The following is a 17927-nucleotide window of genomic DNA, read 5'->3' as shown; positions in this document are numbered from 1 at the left end:
CCTGGTGAAAGTCGAAAAACTGCATTTAGAACTTAAGAATTAAAGTATTCTTATGTACCTGTAGGTCTCAGTTCTGGTTTTCTCAGGAAGTTCACGGGTAACTTCAGCAGACTGTGATTTCTCTGCGCCCCTAGGCTGCTGGTTTTGTGGGGCTGGTGGACTCGCCTTCATGGTGCTGGTGAGCTCCAGAAAGTAGTTGGTCATGATTTCAAGAATGGTTTTTAGGGGATTCTCCTTGACCTGCAATGCAAGGGATTCGATAGTTACCAAACCTTAAAAGGTATTGAGTACTTGAAATCCCCCATTACTATATCTTTCTTTTCTGCATGTTTGGCCATCTGGTCAAAGAAGGCTTCATCCAGTTCTTCCATCTGGCTTGGAAGTCTGTAGTAGACTTCCACAACTATATCTTTTTTCAGTCCTTGTTCCTGAATTCTTATCCATGTGCTCTCAACCTGATTTCCATGAGTTTAGTCAATATACGGTGTTCCCTCACTTATCGCAGGTGTTACATTCCAGGACCATCCGTGAAAAGTGAAAATCCACAAAGTGGGTGAGGCAGAAGCAATTAAAGGCACCATGCACCTTTTTTGCTAGCTATATCTGCTTTGCAATCTCTGTTGATTAACTGCCTCTCTCCCAAGAGTGAAACCCATTTCCACTCTCCATCATTGCCAGGAGGCGGGATTAGAACACGGCTCTGGGCAAAGGCAACTATTCATAAGCTGGGAGGCAAAAACCCGCTAAACAGGGAGTCTGCGAAAAGCGATCCACGAAGTAAGGAGGGAACACTGTATAGTTCTACTCCACCTCTTCTGTTTGGTTTGTTTCTCTGAAATAGGTTATACCCCTCCATTGCTGGGGGGATTGCAAGGGGGTTTCAGAGGGATCGTAAAAGACCATCAGAAAACATTTCTGATGGTTTTAGGAACCCCTTTGGCAGAGAAGGCTGAAGATCTCGCCGCCTGTCCGCTTCCTTTTTAGAAACAGACAGTAAATCCTCCCACCAAAAAGCCCTCCTGCGATTGGCCACTCTGGGTCTTGATAAACTCCAGTTTGCAAGAATCATGTCACCCACTCCCACACAATATAGTTAAAATTACAGCAGATCAGGGTAGCCAGTTTCTGAGGAAAAACATGTATTCCTACTTCTGTGAGGTGCAACCCATCCCGTACCAGTAGGCCATCTTCCTGGAAAAAGCAGATCATAGTCCAGGAAGCCAAATTGTGCTTCCCGACACAAGTGAGATTGGCGGGGACTACTTGTAAGTTACATAGTAATTTGTATCGCCCAGTAGAAACCACACTGTTTCTGCAATAGAGTTCCCTTCATCTTGTGTCAACAAGGGTTTCAGGTGTCTTTCCCTTGGGTCACTATACAATGGGCAGACTAACAGATAATGCACAATTTCTTCTACCTGGCATTGACTACAAATACATAGTCTGTTTTCCCAGGGAACATTTTGGTAGCGACCATCTAACACTGCGGTTGGCATCACTTGAAATCGCAGCTCGGTGAAGGTGGTTCTCAAGGAAGGAGGCTTGAGCTTAATCAGGTATCTGTCAGAGTGAGACCCCGGGGGTCTATGCACAGCGGAATTGAGGTTATCAGATCACACAGATGCAAATCAGGACTCACTGCAGTGTTCAGTTTCAAAAATAACAAAGTTTACTTAACGTATCTTTAAGACAGGTCTACTTCCAAGCGGGCTACATCATGAAGACTACAAATCACAGCACACACAACAGTATTTAGACCATCTGCTAATCTCATATCTCTCCTGGCTGGATCCTCCCTTTTTCTTCCCAGGCAGGGAAAATTTGTTATCTCACTTTTGTCAAGGTCTTTTCTCTCTGCCTCTAGCAACAACAAATTCTAGCATATAATTGAACATAACTGAATCCATTTTGAATACATATGAACACCATTGTTAAACATATTGAAACACACTGAAAAACATACGTGCATACTTGCAATAATCCTGACAGTATCTGGCTCTGAAGTGTTAAGTTTTCAAAAAGGGGAACCATGGGGAATACTTTTGAGTTCCCGATTGATTGCAGGGTCCTCCTTGAGTCAGTCCAAAATAGCCAGTCTCTTAGTTGTCTCTTAGTCATGTGCAGGGCAGAATTCAATTCAGGAAGATTGTAGTTGAGTAAGAGGTCCTCCAAGCCAGATCTCCATTGTCCATGGCCACTCATTTCCTTGTAGCACAACACAGGAAACCAGTCGCCCTGAAGAGTAGCAATTCGTTTGTGGTATCTTAATTGGGCACAATCTATTCTTGATTTTACTGATGGCCATCCACATTCGGTGCACTGAAGCGCTGCAGGAGTTCCCGCTGGAAGAGAATAAAGCTTTCCTAGGAACTTGTTCTGCAGAATTTCTAGGGTTTTGCAAAGGTTGGCATCTGAACTCCAGATTTCTGCAACATAAAGCACCTGTGCCAGCACTTGACTGCTGAAAATTTTAAGGGCAGGTTCTATCAGCTGGCCACCCTGTGTATAGAAGAATTTCATTAGAGCGCCTATTGTTTTCTGAGCTTTCAGCTTCACTGCTTCGCTGTGATGTTTCCAGGAATGAGTTTCACTGAAAACAATTCCCAAGTATTTAAATAATTGGGTTTGTTCTATGGCATGTTGGTCTAACATCCATTTGTACCTGGGACAGTGTCTTCCAAAAACCATCACTTTAGTCTTAGAGTAGTTTATTGATAGATATTATTCTTGGCAATATTTACTGAAAGCCTTCAAGAGGTTTTTGAGACACAACCGAGAAAGGGATAAGAGCACTAAATCCTCTGCGTACATCAGGATGAAAATCTTTCTATTCCTGATTGCTGGTGAAGGGGAGTCAATTTTGGATAAACATTTCACTACATCATTCACATAGATGTTAAAGAGTGGGAGCCAATACACATCCCTGTTTTACTCCACTTGTTGTAGTGAAGGCTTCTGTCAGTGAACCGTTTTTTCCAACTCTGACCCTCATTTCTGTGTTGGTGTATAATTCCTGAATCAGTCTCACCAGTCTGCAATCCATGTCAGAGTTTTGTAACTTTCTCTATATTTCTGTTAATGTAGTCAAAGGCAGCAGAGAGGTCAATAAAAGCGGCAAAGACATGATAGTTGTTCCCTCCCCTCCAGTTTCCATTTCTGGGTGGGCTTCCCCGCTTGTTCTGTAAGCAGGATGCTGGATGTTTGGGATGCCAAGGCCTGTTTTCATTCTGCGGCTGTTTTAGTTCAAAAAGTAGATCTTCACTGAGAGAGTGTAATAAGGACCAGAATTTGCATTTCACCTCAGGATCCTGGAATGTTAGTTCTATACTTCCTCTTTGCCCATTCTGTGTCAGGTGTTTAAGAATACACCATCATTTAAGTCCAATGTGTGCCCCAGGGCTGATTGTAGCTCTGCTAGGTGTTCCTTTGCTGATATCTTTGTCCCATTTGGTTTCTTCACAATCCAGTTATGTAGAATCACTTGCCCTCCATTAGGGGGTTTCTTTCTATGTTGACTGTGGTTGGGGGCCGGGTTTTTTTTTCAGCCGATCAGGGAGCTTGTTACATACTTCTCCACTACCTTCAGCCATTTCTCTGAGTCTCTTTTGGAGTGCTGAGAGAGTAGGGCATTCACTTCCTGGAACTGAAGCCTCTTTTACAGCAGAGCTATTGGAGTTTTTTGATGCGGTATTGAGTGTAGTATTATTTTTGCTGTTGTATGTCCTTTGATTGCAGGGGGGAAAGGGAGTGTCTGAATGGCTCTCCAGGAACTCATCCATTACCTGGAATTTTGAGTCTGAGGGAGTGCGACTAAGCACTGAGGTTAAATTGGTGCTGTTAGGGCATAGCTCATTTTTGCCAAATAGGGGACATTTCCTGGAGTTCAGGTTCCAGCCCTCCATTATGTCCTTTAATTGCTTGCCCGTTGTTTCTTCAGATAATTTGGCTACTTCTGGCTCATAGTCAGCTTGGCAATCTACAGATCCGGTTTTACTCTCCATTTCTTTGCTTGGGTAGTTTCCTGGATGTGCCGCAGTCAGAATCCCATGCTCTACCAGCCCAACCAAAGCTTTGATGGTGGCCCTTAGACCGGAAACTTCTCTTTGCAGCATATCCATTCTCTGAAATAATTTTGCTGCTGTCTGCTCTGCTAAAAAGCAGTGGTCTCGCATGAGGTCATGCATTGTGGGTTCAGCATTCTCCTTAGCTGCTGGGTGAAGTCTGCCAGACCTCTCTTTGAGAGTGTTTATAATTACTTTATATGAAGATGTTTGTCTTTTTGATGCTGGTGAGGGAGACATTTCTGTTAGGCCTGGGTCAATGGACCAATTTGCAGCACCTTCGTTAAGGGAGAACAGGGAGGTCGATTCCGCTTCTTCACCATCATCTCTTCATCGTCTCTAATTCCTTGTAGGTTAACGACTTTTCCCTGGGGACTTCTCTTATTTGGCTAGCCTCATTTGGGGAAAACCAGAGAGGAGACTTGGCGTGGAATCTTTCTTTGTACTTATCCCATATCTGGATAAGCGGGGCCCTAACAGAGTGATTCCTAAAGTTTCTTTCTGTCTTGGCCTTCCCTCTCCACAGATAACTATGCCAGCCCTGCATTAGGTCATATCCTTCCAGGGCTAATAGTTTCCTCTTTTCCAGGGTTGCCCATTCCCTTACCCAGCACAGGGCAGCCGTATCGTGGTATAGTTGTAAATCAGGAAGACCAAGTCGGCCTCTTTTTTTGTTATCACAGAGGTTTACAAAACTTATTCTATGCTTTCCACCCTTCCATATAAATTTCCTTATATCCTTATGCCAGATTTTGAACATTGTCTTTGATTTGATGATAGGTAGTGTCTGGAATAGGTAAAGCATTTCAGGTAAGATGCTCATTTTGATCGCTGCAATCCTTCCTAATAGGGAGAGTTTTAGTGGCTCACCTTTTTAGCTTTGCCCTAATCTGAAGCCATTTTTCTCAGTTGTTTTTGAAAAGCTGTATATTTTTTACTGTTAGTATAATACCAAAGTATTTTACTTTTTTGACTATTTTAATGGCGGATCTATTTTGTAATTCTCACTCTCTTTTTGAGATGTTTTTGGTTAACATCTGTTTTTTTTCTTTGTTTACTCTGAATCCAGCTACCCTGCCATAGGAATCTATTTCTTCCCACCATCTCTCCATATTGTTTAATGGTTCCTCTATAATGCGTACAATATCGTCCGCAAACGCTCGGACTTTGAACGAGTAGTTGTTCTTAGACCTTTTAGATCATTATTCTTATGTTAATTAGTAGTAATTCTAGAGCTAAAATGAATAGAAGAGGAGAAAGGGGACACCCCGGCCTAGTGCCTTTAGAGATCGAAATCGTGGAGGATAGCTGGCCATTTATCACTATATTGGCAAATTGGTGGGTGTATAACGCTTGTATTGCCTTGTAGAAGCTATAGCTGATGTCCATTTCTTTTAGAGCGGCTTTGATGAAAAACCAGTTGACATTATCAAACGCCTTTTCGGCATCTAAAAAAAGGAATGCCACTTCTTTTTGTGTTTTTTTTCGTAGTATTATACATATGTTTTCTCTTATCTGTCGCTTGGGCAGAAAGCCCTTTTGTTCCTCCTCTATTCTTTCGTTTAAGATTTCTTTTAATCTAGTTCCCAATATGCTGGTAAATATTTTATAATCAACATTAAGAAGAAAGATGGGTCTGTAGTTCTTTGTCTGGGTGCTGTCTGTATTTTCTTTATGGATCAGGGTCACGTTAGCGAATTTCGAGGAGTCTGGGATTATCCCTTCTTCCATTGCCTTGTTCATAATTTTTTTGTAGGGGTGTTATTAGGGAGTTTCCGAAGACTTTATAATATTGAGACATGAAGCCATCTGGCCCTGGTGCTTTATTTTGAGGTAGATTTTTAATTGTTTTTTGTATCTCTTTAGATATTTTTTTATTTAGTTTTTCCCTTTGCATTTCCGATATCTTAGTTATGTTCTGTCTTCTAGGAATTGCATTACTTCCTCTTTCGGTATCCGTCGTTGGTGTATAATCTTTTATAGTATTTTACAAATAGTTCCATTATTTCAGGTGTGTGTAGAAAATTTTGGCCCTCCTATTTTAATTATCCTATGTGAGTGTCTTTTAATAGCTAATTTTCTGGCCAGCCATTTGCTGACCTTGTTGGCATTTTCAAAGTGGTCTTGTCTTACAAACTTTAGTTTCTTCTCCATATCTTCTAATTGCAAGGGGAATTTTTTATGAACTCTGGCCAGCACTCCAGGGCCTGGGTGCCACAAGTCACCCTAGGTCTTCAGTCTTAAAATGGACTTTTAAGCATTTCAAAATATGGACAATAGATAAATGGCCCCTCTCCTCAATCCTTGGAGGGTCAAGGATCGGGCCACTTGAGGATTGAAGGATCTTTGGACAGACTAACCATTCTTCACAAAGGACATTTTCCCTCTGCAAGGAGAAGGGGATTTCACAGCTTCCCAAACAATGACATTGCCCCTTCCCAGTAGACTGGATAACCCGATCCCCTCAAGATACCAATATTGCTGTACTTTCGGACAATAGGCTGGCTCTGACTCACCAGACCAGCTTAAGTAAAAAAAAAATTGCCCAATAAAAACACTTTATTTTTATTACAATATAAAGTAGTCACTATAAAAATAACAAGTTTCTCTGAAAAATGCAAACAGGAAAAGAAAATGGTGGTGTCTCATCTATGCTGTAATTGGTTCTCCTGCCGCTTTCGGGTGTGCTCCTCTGTGGCCAGCTCAAAGCCCTTAGGAGCTCACACTCCTCAGGACGACACTAGTTTTGGCCCACTGACTCTAAGAGGCTTCGACCTATCACTTCCTTCCAGAGGAGGAGGAGCTAGAAGGTGCTCGTCAATCTCGAGCGGCGTCGGCGCTCTCCCGGTCTCGTAATATGACGAGATGGAGGGCGTGCCGGAGGGTTCCCTGATGGCGGGGGCCGTGCCAAGGTCGAAGCCTCCATTATTGAGTCTTGGCTTTTAGATCCACATTGCGTTAAATGTGGAGGTGCCGGAGAGACTTCCTCGGCTTGTAAATTTGCTTAACTTAGAGGATGGCGATCTGTGGCTTGTAAGTTTGCCTGATCTCGAGGGAAATGGTCGGTGGGCGGTTGCGGTGTTGCCCCCTGGCCCGTAGCCATTATTTCCTCTCCTGAGGTGGCTACATTTGTTGATATTTCTTTATGTTGAGGAGCCGCTTCGCATCCCCTCAAGGGACTATGCGGCTTGACTTTTTTTGGTTTTATTTTTGTTTTTCTTAGTGGCGGATGGTTTCGTCACTGTCTGTTCAGGTAACTCTTTGTTAATTTTATTTACTGTAGCACGTGTGGTTTCTTTTTAATATATATATATATATATTATTGGTTTTTATTTTACAAAATTGCATTAAAATCACGGGGTAGGCATGGTGGGATAGTTGGGGGGCAGGCAAGACTGGGAAAGGAGGGCAGCAACCAAAAAGTAGAGCAAGGTAGAAAAGAAAAAAAGGGGGGGGGAGAGGTGGGAAAGGGGATATAGGGATAGGATAGATCGGGTACTTCCAGGTTCTCTGGGTGATTTGTCTAATTCTACAATTGTGTACTTTTTTAGTAATCTATACATAGTATATTCTTGTCTATATACAAACATATAATCCAGCACACATATTTAAACCTTTGCTTGAATCGGTTATCAAGTACTTGCTTTAAAAAGTTCCTGAATTTCTGTTATAGATCCATTATGTATGTCTCATTATTTTCCCCTCTTATTAATTCTAGCACTGCTTTCCAGTCTGTTATCTGGGGTTTTGTGTAGTTTTGCGAAATTCTTTGTGTTAGTATTATGTCCATTATTTTTATTGTCCATTGTTCAATTGTTGGGACTTCTTTGGATTTCCACATTTTTGCTAAAGTCATTCTTGCAGCTGCTATTAAGTAGAAAAAAATCTTGTCTTCATTCTTTTCCATTTTAATGTGTAGTAATCCTAATAGTAATATTTCTGGTTTTGGATCAGATTTTATATTTAGGATTATTTCTATCGTTTTGTGTATTTGAGTCCAATGTTTTTTTATTTTTCTGCAGTTCCACCACATATGGATGAATTTGCCTTTTTCCTTTCCACATTTCCAGCATAGGTCCTTTGCTTTATTTTTAGAAATCTTTGCGAGTATCTCTGGTGGAGGATAAATTTTACAGGTAAATACCACCTGTAAAAGATCTTCATGTCAATAACCAGATTGGGCTAGAGGGCTCCCAGCTATCTCCCAGATCGCGTTATCAATGGGCGTTATCAAATGATCGGTCATAATCCGATCATTTAAGTAACTAGTTCTTTGATTTCTGCCATGAGTCAGCATTATAATTTATCCTTCGGTGTGATGTGACATTATCAAGCGACTTGCAGCATGATCAGTCATGATGTCCTAGGAATAATCTGTTAGATAATATACCAGTTTGGGACTCCGGATTGAGTTATCTGCTCCAAGTCTTCTGGAAGGGGATCTACAGCAGAGGAGCTGGTGGATTTTTTTAATATATATATTCTTACAATATTCCTGATCATACAAACTTTAAAGACATGAACAATAATGATGAAACCTCTGATGTTGATGCTTTGTTTGGTTTTATGATGCCAAGGTTGTCTATTTCCAAAGGAGACATGGCATGAGCATTCATGCTGACAACCTTATCATCAAGGGCTAGGCTCCCACACATTATCTTCATGCTAATCACGTAAGCCCATGAGAAATTCACTAAAAATAAGAACATGAAACTCCCAAACAGCACGAATCCCAAGTGTTGGTTCTGTGACAGAGCAGCCAGTGAGGCATCAGTAGCAGCTTCTGGCCAGAACCTCAAGAAGCTGTATCAGAGGCCCCAAGAAGCCGTGTGCGCCTTCTTGCACATTCAAGATCTGCTTAGCAGGAGAAGCTGGGTGAAATAAGAAAATAGAAGACTTTGGGACAATAGCAGAGTTCAAGCTTAACAAAAACAAAACCAAAAATATTAACAAAAAACATAACGAAAGAAAGACAAGTATTATTAGAAAGAAGGAGTGGCATACAAATCGTGTATAAAATTAAATATCTGGGAATAAACCTAACAGCAAAAAAACCTCTACCTCCTAGAAAACAATTATGACGTAAAATGGAAAGAAATTAGTAAAGAAATTGCTAACTGGAAGTTCCTAAATTTGTCACTGCTGGGAAGAATCTCAGCCATAAAAATGATGGTTTTGCCTAAACTTCTCTTCCTATTCCAGGTGCTACCCATTATAAGAAATACACAGACAATTAGAAAATGGAATAGAGAAATAACAACATTTATCTGGGCAGGGAAAAAACCTAGAATAAAATTCATAAATTTAATTGAAAGAAAAAAAGGGGCGGTATAGGGCTGCTAGATCTTCAAGCATACCATGATGCCTGTGGTCTAGTCAAGAATGGGCAAATATTAATAGAGCGAAAGATCTAGCTCTAGAAGGACATGATCTGAGAAGTGCTTGACATGCATATATGTGGTACGCCAGAAGAAAGAGCGAAAAAAATCGGAAATATTTCATTATATCCTCGCTGATTAAAATATGGGAAAAGTATAAATCAAAATTCTACCAAAAACACCTCTCTGGATCTCCCCCCTTGAAGCGATACAGAGAAGAGAACTGGGCTGGGAGAAATGGCCAAGGTATAAAGACACTTTAAAAAAGAACAATGATAGGTTTTCCATGAAGACACTGGAAGAGATAAGAGACTCATTCGGAGAGATAACATGGTTTCAATATAGGCAGCTCACAGAAGCCTACAATAGAGACAAAAAATAGGTTTTGATAAAGGAGAAAACCATTGGGATAAAATCATGATAGGAGAAAAAAAAGGGGATTACTAAACTCTACAAGATTAAGTTGAACAACGGAGAAAAATAGAATAAAAAATCATATCTCCAAATGGACAGCAGACTTAGGTCACACTATCGGAACTACAGAATGGGAAAGGATATGGAGAGTCAAACTATAGTGGATAAACTCTTATGACCTAAGTGAAAATTAGATAAAAATGATGTTTCGTTGGTATATCACACCAAGCTTACTGGTGAAATGTTATAGAAAGCGGCAGGAGAAGCGATTCCAGCATAGATGAGACACCACCATGTTCTTTTCCTGTGTGCATTTTTCAGAGGGCACCTTTTTCCACTCATGGTGGACATGTGAAAAAAATAAAAAAAATGGAAAGGGATACATGAAATAATCTCCTAGGAATACTAGACTTTGAACTCGAGAAAAATAAAGATAAGTTATTTTTCCACATGATGACAGCAGCGAGAATTATACTGGCAAGGAAATGGAAGAATAAAGTACTACCAACAATAGAGGAATGGATAATTAAGCTTTTAGACATAATAAACATGGAGACTCTAACATGGTACCTCGAAAACAGACGATAGGCATGGCCAGGGCAGATTGGTCTTCAATCAAAAAATACTTCAAGATCAACTAGATTCAGACAAACGAGAACTAAGGAAACACTAACAATGTTTTTTGGGGGCAAAATGATCAAGTAAGATCAATAACTTTTCCCAAGACCCATTCCCCAACCCTCACATTCCCCCCACCCTCCACTTTTCCTCGCACTCCCTTCCCACCCTCCCTGAACTCTTTCCCTTCCCAAACCCCTTGCTAGTGGGGTACAAATAAAGTTAATAATAATAAATAATAATAATAAACAATCAACAATACATTAAAACAATAGATTAAACATGCCAGTTAAAAATCAAATCCAAGTCTGGGTTAATTCAGTGTCATTGCCTCAAACACACAATAAAGGAAATGTAAGGCACAAAACATATCTTTGCAGTTCTCCTGTTAAACTGTCTGCTATTAATGAAATCTTGCAGAAGGGGATCTGTATTTACCTTGTTCAATTTGTACAAAGATTGCAGGTGTAAAATGTTACGAAGCTCATTTCTGTTGTTGATGCTCAGAGCTGTGCGTGGGAACTCCTCATCCATTGCAATGCTTGTCTTTTTCAAGCCCTGTGGGGGGAAGAGAACAATCTTAAACGTGACAGACCAGCAAAGATAATCCCAATTCTTTTATTTTTTTATTTATTATGGAGAAATGAATAAATGTTTTAGCAACAACCAAACTTTTACATGTAAACATTTGCGCAGTGCAGTGTGGGAGGAGTGGGCAGGATGTGGAGGGTTTATTCCGGAGGGGATGAGGGTGGTGCAGGGAGATTGGCAAGGAGTGCCTGAAGGATCTCCTCCATCCTGGTGAGTTTCCTCCATATGAGTCAAGCACTGCTCCATGCTTGCCTCCTATTCCTGCAGTTGGTGGCCACCAACATCTCCCTGGGCAGCCCCAGCTGAAAAAGTTGAGGGAGGGGCTTCTTAATGGCTTCAAAAAATAACAGCTAGATCAGTGTTTCTCAACCTGGGGGTCGGGACCTCTGGAGGGGTCGCGAAGGGGTGTCAGAGGGGTTGCCAAAGACCATCCGAAAACAGTATATTCTGTTGGTCATGGGGGTCCCTGTGTGGGATGTTTGGCCCAATTCTATTATTGTTGGGGTTCAGAACGCTCCTTGATTGTAGGTGAACTATAAATCCCAGCAAGTACAACTCCCAAATCCCAAGGTCTATTTTCCCCAAACCTCACAAGTGTTCACATTTGAACATACTGAGTATTCGTGCCAAGTTTGGTCCAGATCCATCATTGTTGGAGTGTAGAGTGCTCTCTGGATATAGGCGAATTTCAACTCTCAAACTCAAGGTCAATGCCCACCAAACCCTTCCAGTATTTTCTGCTGGTCAAGGGAGTTCTGTGTGCCAACTTTGGTTCAATTCCATTGTTGGTGGGGTTCAGAATGCTCTTTTTTTTTTTTTACATGTTAACTATAAATCCCAGCAACTACAACTCCCAAATGGCAAAATCAATCTCCCTGGCAACCCCACCAGTATCCTCTCCAGTTTCTCCGTCTTCCCTACAATGGTATACACCAGCCGGTCTTCTGTCCCTCCAGTCCGGGCTTTCCCCCAGCTCCCACAAATGGTGGAACTTATCAAAGAAGGGGGCTTCCCCCTATGAGGAACTACCCCATAATAATAATAAAACTTTATATACCGCTCCATCTCCCCGAGGGGACTCAGACGGTTCCCAGGTAACATCACAAAACATACAAAGTAAAAACAACGTAACAATAAGATTAACAAAACAAAATATAAGCATAAAAATTGTCGCGATAACACACCTATATTAAAAGTAATCCTGCCTGTTCAAGGCAATTAAAACATTTAAAAGGCCTGGCCAAGATTTGTGCAAGCCCAAAAATTCTAGGGGTCCCGGGAATTAAGTCCAATGCTATGGCAGGCAACAATAATATTAGGTATGGGTCCGTGGCTGTTCATTCCAGAGCCAATTAGAGGAAGAATAAGGCCGTATTCGATAATATGTAGGGTTGAGTTAGAACTGGGCATTTTCAAAGGCTTGTTGAAACCACCAGGTCTTCAAGCTCTTACGAAAGGAGGGGAGGGATGGGGCCTGTCTTCTTTTCCTTGGAAGGGCGTTCCAGAGGCGGGGGGGGGGGCAACACTGAGAAGGCCCTGTCCCCTCACCACCAATCACGCTTGAGATGGTAATGGGACTGAGAGGAGGGCCTCCCTGGAATCTCTTAGAACTTGTGCTGGTTCATAGAAGGAGATGTGATCGTGGAGATAGGCGGGGCCCAAACCGTGTAGGGCAGGGGTCCTCAAACTAAGGCCCGGGGGCCGGATGCGGCCCTCCAAGGTCATTTACCTGGCCCTCGCTTAGGGTCAACCTAAGTCTGTAATGACTTGAAAGCACACAACAACAACAATCCTACCTCATCAGCCAGAAGCAGGCCCACACTTCCCACTGAAATACTAATAAATTTATATTTGTTAAAATCGTTCTTCATTTTAATTATTGTATTGTTTTAAAGTGGTTTTTGCACTTCAAATAAGATGTGTGCAGTATGCATAGGAATTAATTCATGTTTTTTCCCAATTATAATCCTGCCCTCTAACAGTTTGAGGGACTGTGACCTGGCCCTCTGTTTAAAAAGTTTGAGGACCCCTGGTTTAGGGCTTTATAGGTCATGACGTGCATGTTGAATTTGGCTCGGCAACTTATTGACAGGCAATGAAGCTGTTTTAATAGAGGTGTTGTATGCTCCCTATAGTTTGCTCCAGTAAGGAGCCTGGCTGCCACCCGTTGTACCAATTCAAACTTCTGGGCCATCTTCAAGGGCGGCCCCAGGTAGAGCGCATTGCAATAGTCCAGTTTGGATGTAACCAAGGCGTGGACCACCTTGGCCAAGTCCGACTTCACAAGGTGTGGTCGCAGCTGGCGCACAAGTTTGAGTTGTGCAAAGGCCCTCCTGGCCACCACTGACACCTGAGCATCAAGTGACAGCGTTGAGTCCAGGAGGACCCCCAAACTACGAACCTGCACCTTCAGGGGGAGTGTAACCTCGTCGAGCACAGCTTGCCACCCAATACCCCAGTCAGCCCCACAACTGACCAGGAGGACCTCTCTCTTGTCTTGATTAAGCTTCAACCTGTTAGCCCTCATCCAGTCCATCACAGCTGTTAGGCACTGGTTCAAGGTCTGGGAGGCTTCCTTGGAATTCGGTGGAAATGAGTAGTAGAGTTGGGTGCCATCTGCATACAGATGGCACCCAAATCCAAAACTCTGGATAACCTCACCCAGTGGTTTCATGTAGATACTGAAAAGCATGGGGGATAGAATGGAACCTTGCGGGATCCCACAGGTCAAAGGCCATGGGTCTAAGCAGGTATCCCCCAGCTTCACCAATTGGGAGCAACCCTCGAGGAAATAGCGTTCCATGGCCCGATAGAAGGACCCTTGCAGAGCTTTGAATTTTGTATGACACTGGACCGGGGTTTTATACAGGCCCTGTAATCCCAGTTCTTCAGAAATTCTCCAGGAAAGGTGCAACACACATAGACAGGACTGTTAAGCTTCTCTTATCTGAATTCTGGATAGAACTTTTCCATACTTAAAAAAAACAACCAGAAGACTTGGAGAATAACTTTCCTTTGGGAAATACAGCAAATTCCACAAGCAGTATCAAGGTGGCAATTTCATAGGATTAGTTCCTCTTTAAGGGCAGAAGGCAACCACAATTCAATTTTCAAAATTGTATTTCAGAGTCAACATAACATCCACAGAGGATCTGAAGTAAATGGGAGAGTTGGTTTACTACCCTTGGGGGCTTTTAAAAGACTCCGCACTGGTGGATTCCTATAATCGATTTATTAGTAGCATATCTAACACGAGAAATCTCAATCTTTGCGTTTTCTCAATTCATCAGATAATTCCTGTGTTTTTCCACAACTACAGTATAATTGTCCCTAATGAAATGGGCCAAACACGCTGCTAATTAAGTATTTACTCCCACAAAAAACCCTAAAGCACTGAAATGTTGCAGTCATGGGTGGGTGGAGGGCGGGATGTTTTGGAGTGAAATGGGAATGTGCTTCCTGCATTCCTTGTGATCAAAAATGCATTGTGGGAAATGTAGTCCTGGGAGGTGCAGCAAAAGGCAGAAAATGCTAACTGGAAAAGCGGGAAAATCCATCAGTGAGATCCCTGCTTCTAGCCATGGGAAAATTTAGTGATGCAAAGCATTATTTAGGCTTATTTTTGTTAGTAAAATGCATTAGTTTGAAAGGACAGTTTTACGAGATACAGTTCAGTGTCTGAAGCAAAAGGAGGAGGCTCGTGTGTTTACCTTTTTGCTGAGAAATTCTCTCACCAAGGATGCCGCCACCTCTTCTACAATCGCATTTTCCATCTTTCATCTGCTTCCTTTGTTCTTTAAAAATAAAGGTGGGCTGGCTGATGTTCGGATGCTTTTGCTGCTGCTGTTCAGGCAGTTAGCTGCTGTCTTCCTGGGCTCGGATTTCAGTCTGCCCTCCCATTCCGGCAGTCAGTTACTACGTTGTCGTTGATACGTTGCCATGGCAGTCTCGTCATGAGATGAGAATGTGCTTCCCATCGTGCTCCTCTCTTTGTGGGTTGTGCAGTGAGGTTGAACACCCACCTTTACCTGTGGGATGTGTGTGTATGTATGTGTGTTATTTATCATATCAGGAGTGAACCAAACAGTTGTATTGTGTTAAAAATAACAATAAACAAAACACCAAAGTTTGCAAACTTGGCATTCTATTAACTGTCCTTTGACCAGTAGCTGTCCACTTGGAGTGCCTCTGTATGTGAGTATACACACTTAAAGATAACTTAGATTGCTGAAGCAAATGTTTAAAAGACCAGTTTTCATTCTCTAGAGCAGGGGTCCTCAAACTAAGGCCTGGGGACCGAATACGGCCCTCCAAGGTTATTTACCCGGCTCTCTCTCAGGATCAACCTAAGTCTGAAACAACTTGAAAGCAAACAACAGTCCTATCTCATCAGCCAAAAGCAGGCCCACACTTCCCATTGAAATACTAAGTTTATATTTGTTAAAATTGTTTTTCATTTTAATTATTGTATTGTTTTTAAGTGTTTTTGCTGTAAAAATAAGATATGTGCAGTGTGCATAGGAATTCATTCATTTTTTAAATATATAAATATATATATAATCCAGCCCCCCAACAGTTTGAGGGACTCTGACCTGGCCCTCTGTTTAAAAGGTTTGAGGACCCCTGCTCTAGAGACTCTTATTAAGACTCACAGAACAGAGAGATGCTTTAGACCAGGGGTCCTCAAACTATGGCCCAAGTGCTAGATACAGCCCTCCAAGGTCATTTACCCGGCCCTCACTAAGGTTCAGCCTAAGTCTGAAATGACTTGAAAGCACACAACAACAACAACAATCCTATCTCACCAGCCAAAAGCAGGCCCACACTTCCCACTGAAATACTAATATGCTTATGTTGTTCATTCGTTCAACTACCTCCAACACCTCCTGGGGGGACGGGGACAATCCCTACCCCCGGGAGCGACTGTTTGCCTGCCAAGTGAATGCCAGCGTTCCATCCCGACCAGTTCCTCCGACACCTCCCCGGGAGGGGGGGGATCAATCTCCCCCAGGAGCAAACGTTTGGAACACTCTGTGCGTATGACTGCCAGCTGTCCTCCACCACCACCACCACCTCCCGGGGGGCATCATTCCCCCCAGGAGCAAAAGTTTGGACTGCTATGTGTGCATACCATCCGTCCACCACCACCTCCAACACCTTCCGGAGGGGCATCAATCCCCACCCCTTGGGAATGACTGCTTGCCTGCCCAGTGGATGCCAGTGTTCCACCCTGCCCTGACCACCACCTCCCAGGGGGCATCAACCCCCCCCCCCCAGGAGCAAACATTTGGAATGCTCTGCATATGGCTGCCAGCCGTCCTGCTCCATCACCACCACCACCTCCCGGTGGGCACCAATCCGCCCCCAGGAGCAAACGTTTGGACCGCTTTGTTGTTCATTCGTTCAGTCGTCTCCGACTCTTCATGACCTCATGGACCAGCCCACGCCAGAGCTCCCTGTCGGCCGTTACCACCCCCAGCTATGGACCGCTATGTGTGCATAAATACCCGCTGTCTTCCTCCACCTCCTCCAACACCTCCTGGGGGGGAGGGCATCAATCCCCACCTCCCGGGAGCAAACGTTTCGACCGCTCTGTGTGCATAATCTTCCACCTCCACCTCCTCCAACACCTCCTGGGGGGGCATCAATCCCCCCCCAGGAGCAAACGTTTGGACTGCTATGTGTGCGTACTAGCCGTCCTCCACCACCTCCCTCTCCCACCAGTGAGCGGGGAGGGGGGACACATAGGAATGGTCTCCTCCCACGTGAAGTGGACGTGGCCGGATTGTGGCGCACAGCAAGGTTTTCAGGAGTTCCTTGCATCCTTCGTACAAATTTGGAATGGCACTTCTTGAGAAAGTCTGGCATGTCGGGATCTTTTACCGCGGTGCCACGAGCTTAATAAATCTGCGCAAACCATCCCATTCCACCATACGGAAGGGCTGGTGGTCGAGAGCCATCATCTCTCCCATGCACTGTGTGATCTTCACGGATGGCGCCTTTCCCCCCGATCTCAACCTGGTCACTGGCAGGCCCTGTGCCGTTACACCCAGTCGCTTTATAAAAAAACAAACTATCATGTGCTGTCCCTATGTCTGGGCAAACTGCTGGGGATTTCTTGAGAAAATTGAGATAATCAGCAATTGAGTCTATTGCAATTTCTGAACGTCAAAAAGGATATTTATTAGGCTTGGGCGATCAAGAAAAAATTTGGTTCTAAACTCGCTTCGTTTCTAGGGGGCGCTAGCGTTTCGAATTTCAGAGGACTTCCGAAATTTATGATTTCAAAATTTCGTTAATTACGAATCGATTCGTTAATGGCGGATGCGATTGCGCAATGCGCTAAAAACACCTCCAAATGGGACAGCGGGATTTCTAACTACAGTGGTGTTTCAGAATGGGTTTGAGCCCTTGCGCCAAGTTGGCCAGAGTCAGCAAATGTAACTTCTTTGTGGCAGCAGATTTCTAACTACAGTGCTGTTTCAGAATGGGTTTGAGCCCTTGGACCACACTGGCTGGAGTCAGCAAATGTAACTTCTTTGTGGCAGCAGATTTCTAACTACAGTGCTGTTTCAGAATGGGTTTGACCCCTTTGGGCCAAGCTGGCCAGACTCAGCAAGTGTAGCTTCTTTGTGGCAGCAGATAACAAACTACAGTGGTGATAGTCTGGGAGAAGTCCCCTTGGCAAATCGATGGCAAAGAATAAGAATAATAAATAAGAAGAATAAGAATAATGATAACAATAATACTTCTTCCCCTCCCAACCCTCTGTTCCCTTTCTTCGCCTGTGGCACCCACAGGCAGGCTCAGCCACAGCGAGCCCCAGCACCCCAAAGCCCCAGCCGTCCGGAGCCCTCCTTCCACC

The 17927-nt window shown here is 43.3% G+C and overlaps 1 protein-coding gene across 1 annotated transcript in view; it reads right to left on the bottom strand.

The window, feature by feature from the left end:
* MINDY4 (MINDY lysine 48 deubiquitinase 4) overlaps positions 1-15001 on the bottom strand; it is an 87664-nt gene extending 72663 nt beyond the window's left edge. Inside the window, exons 1-3 of the mRNA XM_060782648.2 lie at positions 14773-15001; positions 10910-11029; positions 59-240 (exon numbers count right to left, since the gene is read on the bottom strand). Coding sequence (XP_060638631.2) covers positions 59-240; positions 10910-11029; positions 14773-14835 — 365 coding nt within the window. The 5' untranslated portion in view covers positions 14836-15001. The remainder of the gene's footprint in view (positions 1-58; positions 241-10909; positions 11030-14772) is intronic.
* Positions 15002-17927: the final 2926 nt, after the last annotated feature.

The sequence above is a fragment of the Anolis sagrei genome, chromosome 6 (assembly GCF_037176765.1).
Source record: "Anolis sagrei isolate rAnoSag1 chromosome 6, rAnoSag1.mat, whole genome shotgun sequence".
NCBI classification, from domain to species: domain Eukaryota; kingdom Metazoa; phylum Chordata; class Lepidosauria; order Squamata; family Dactyloidae; genus Anolis; species Anolis sagrei.
This window is presented reverse-complemented; position numbering and strand designations above follow the sequence as displayed.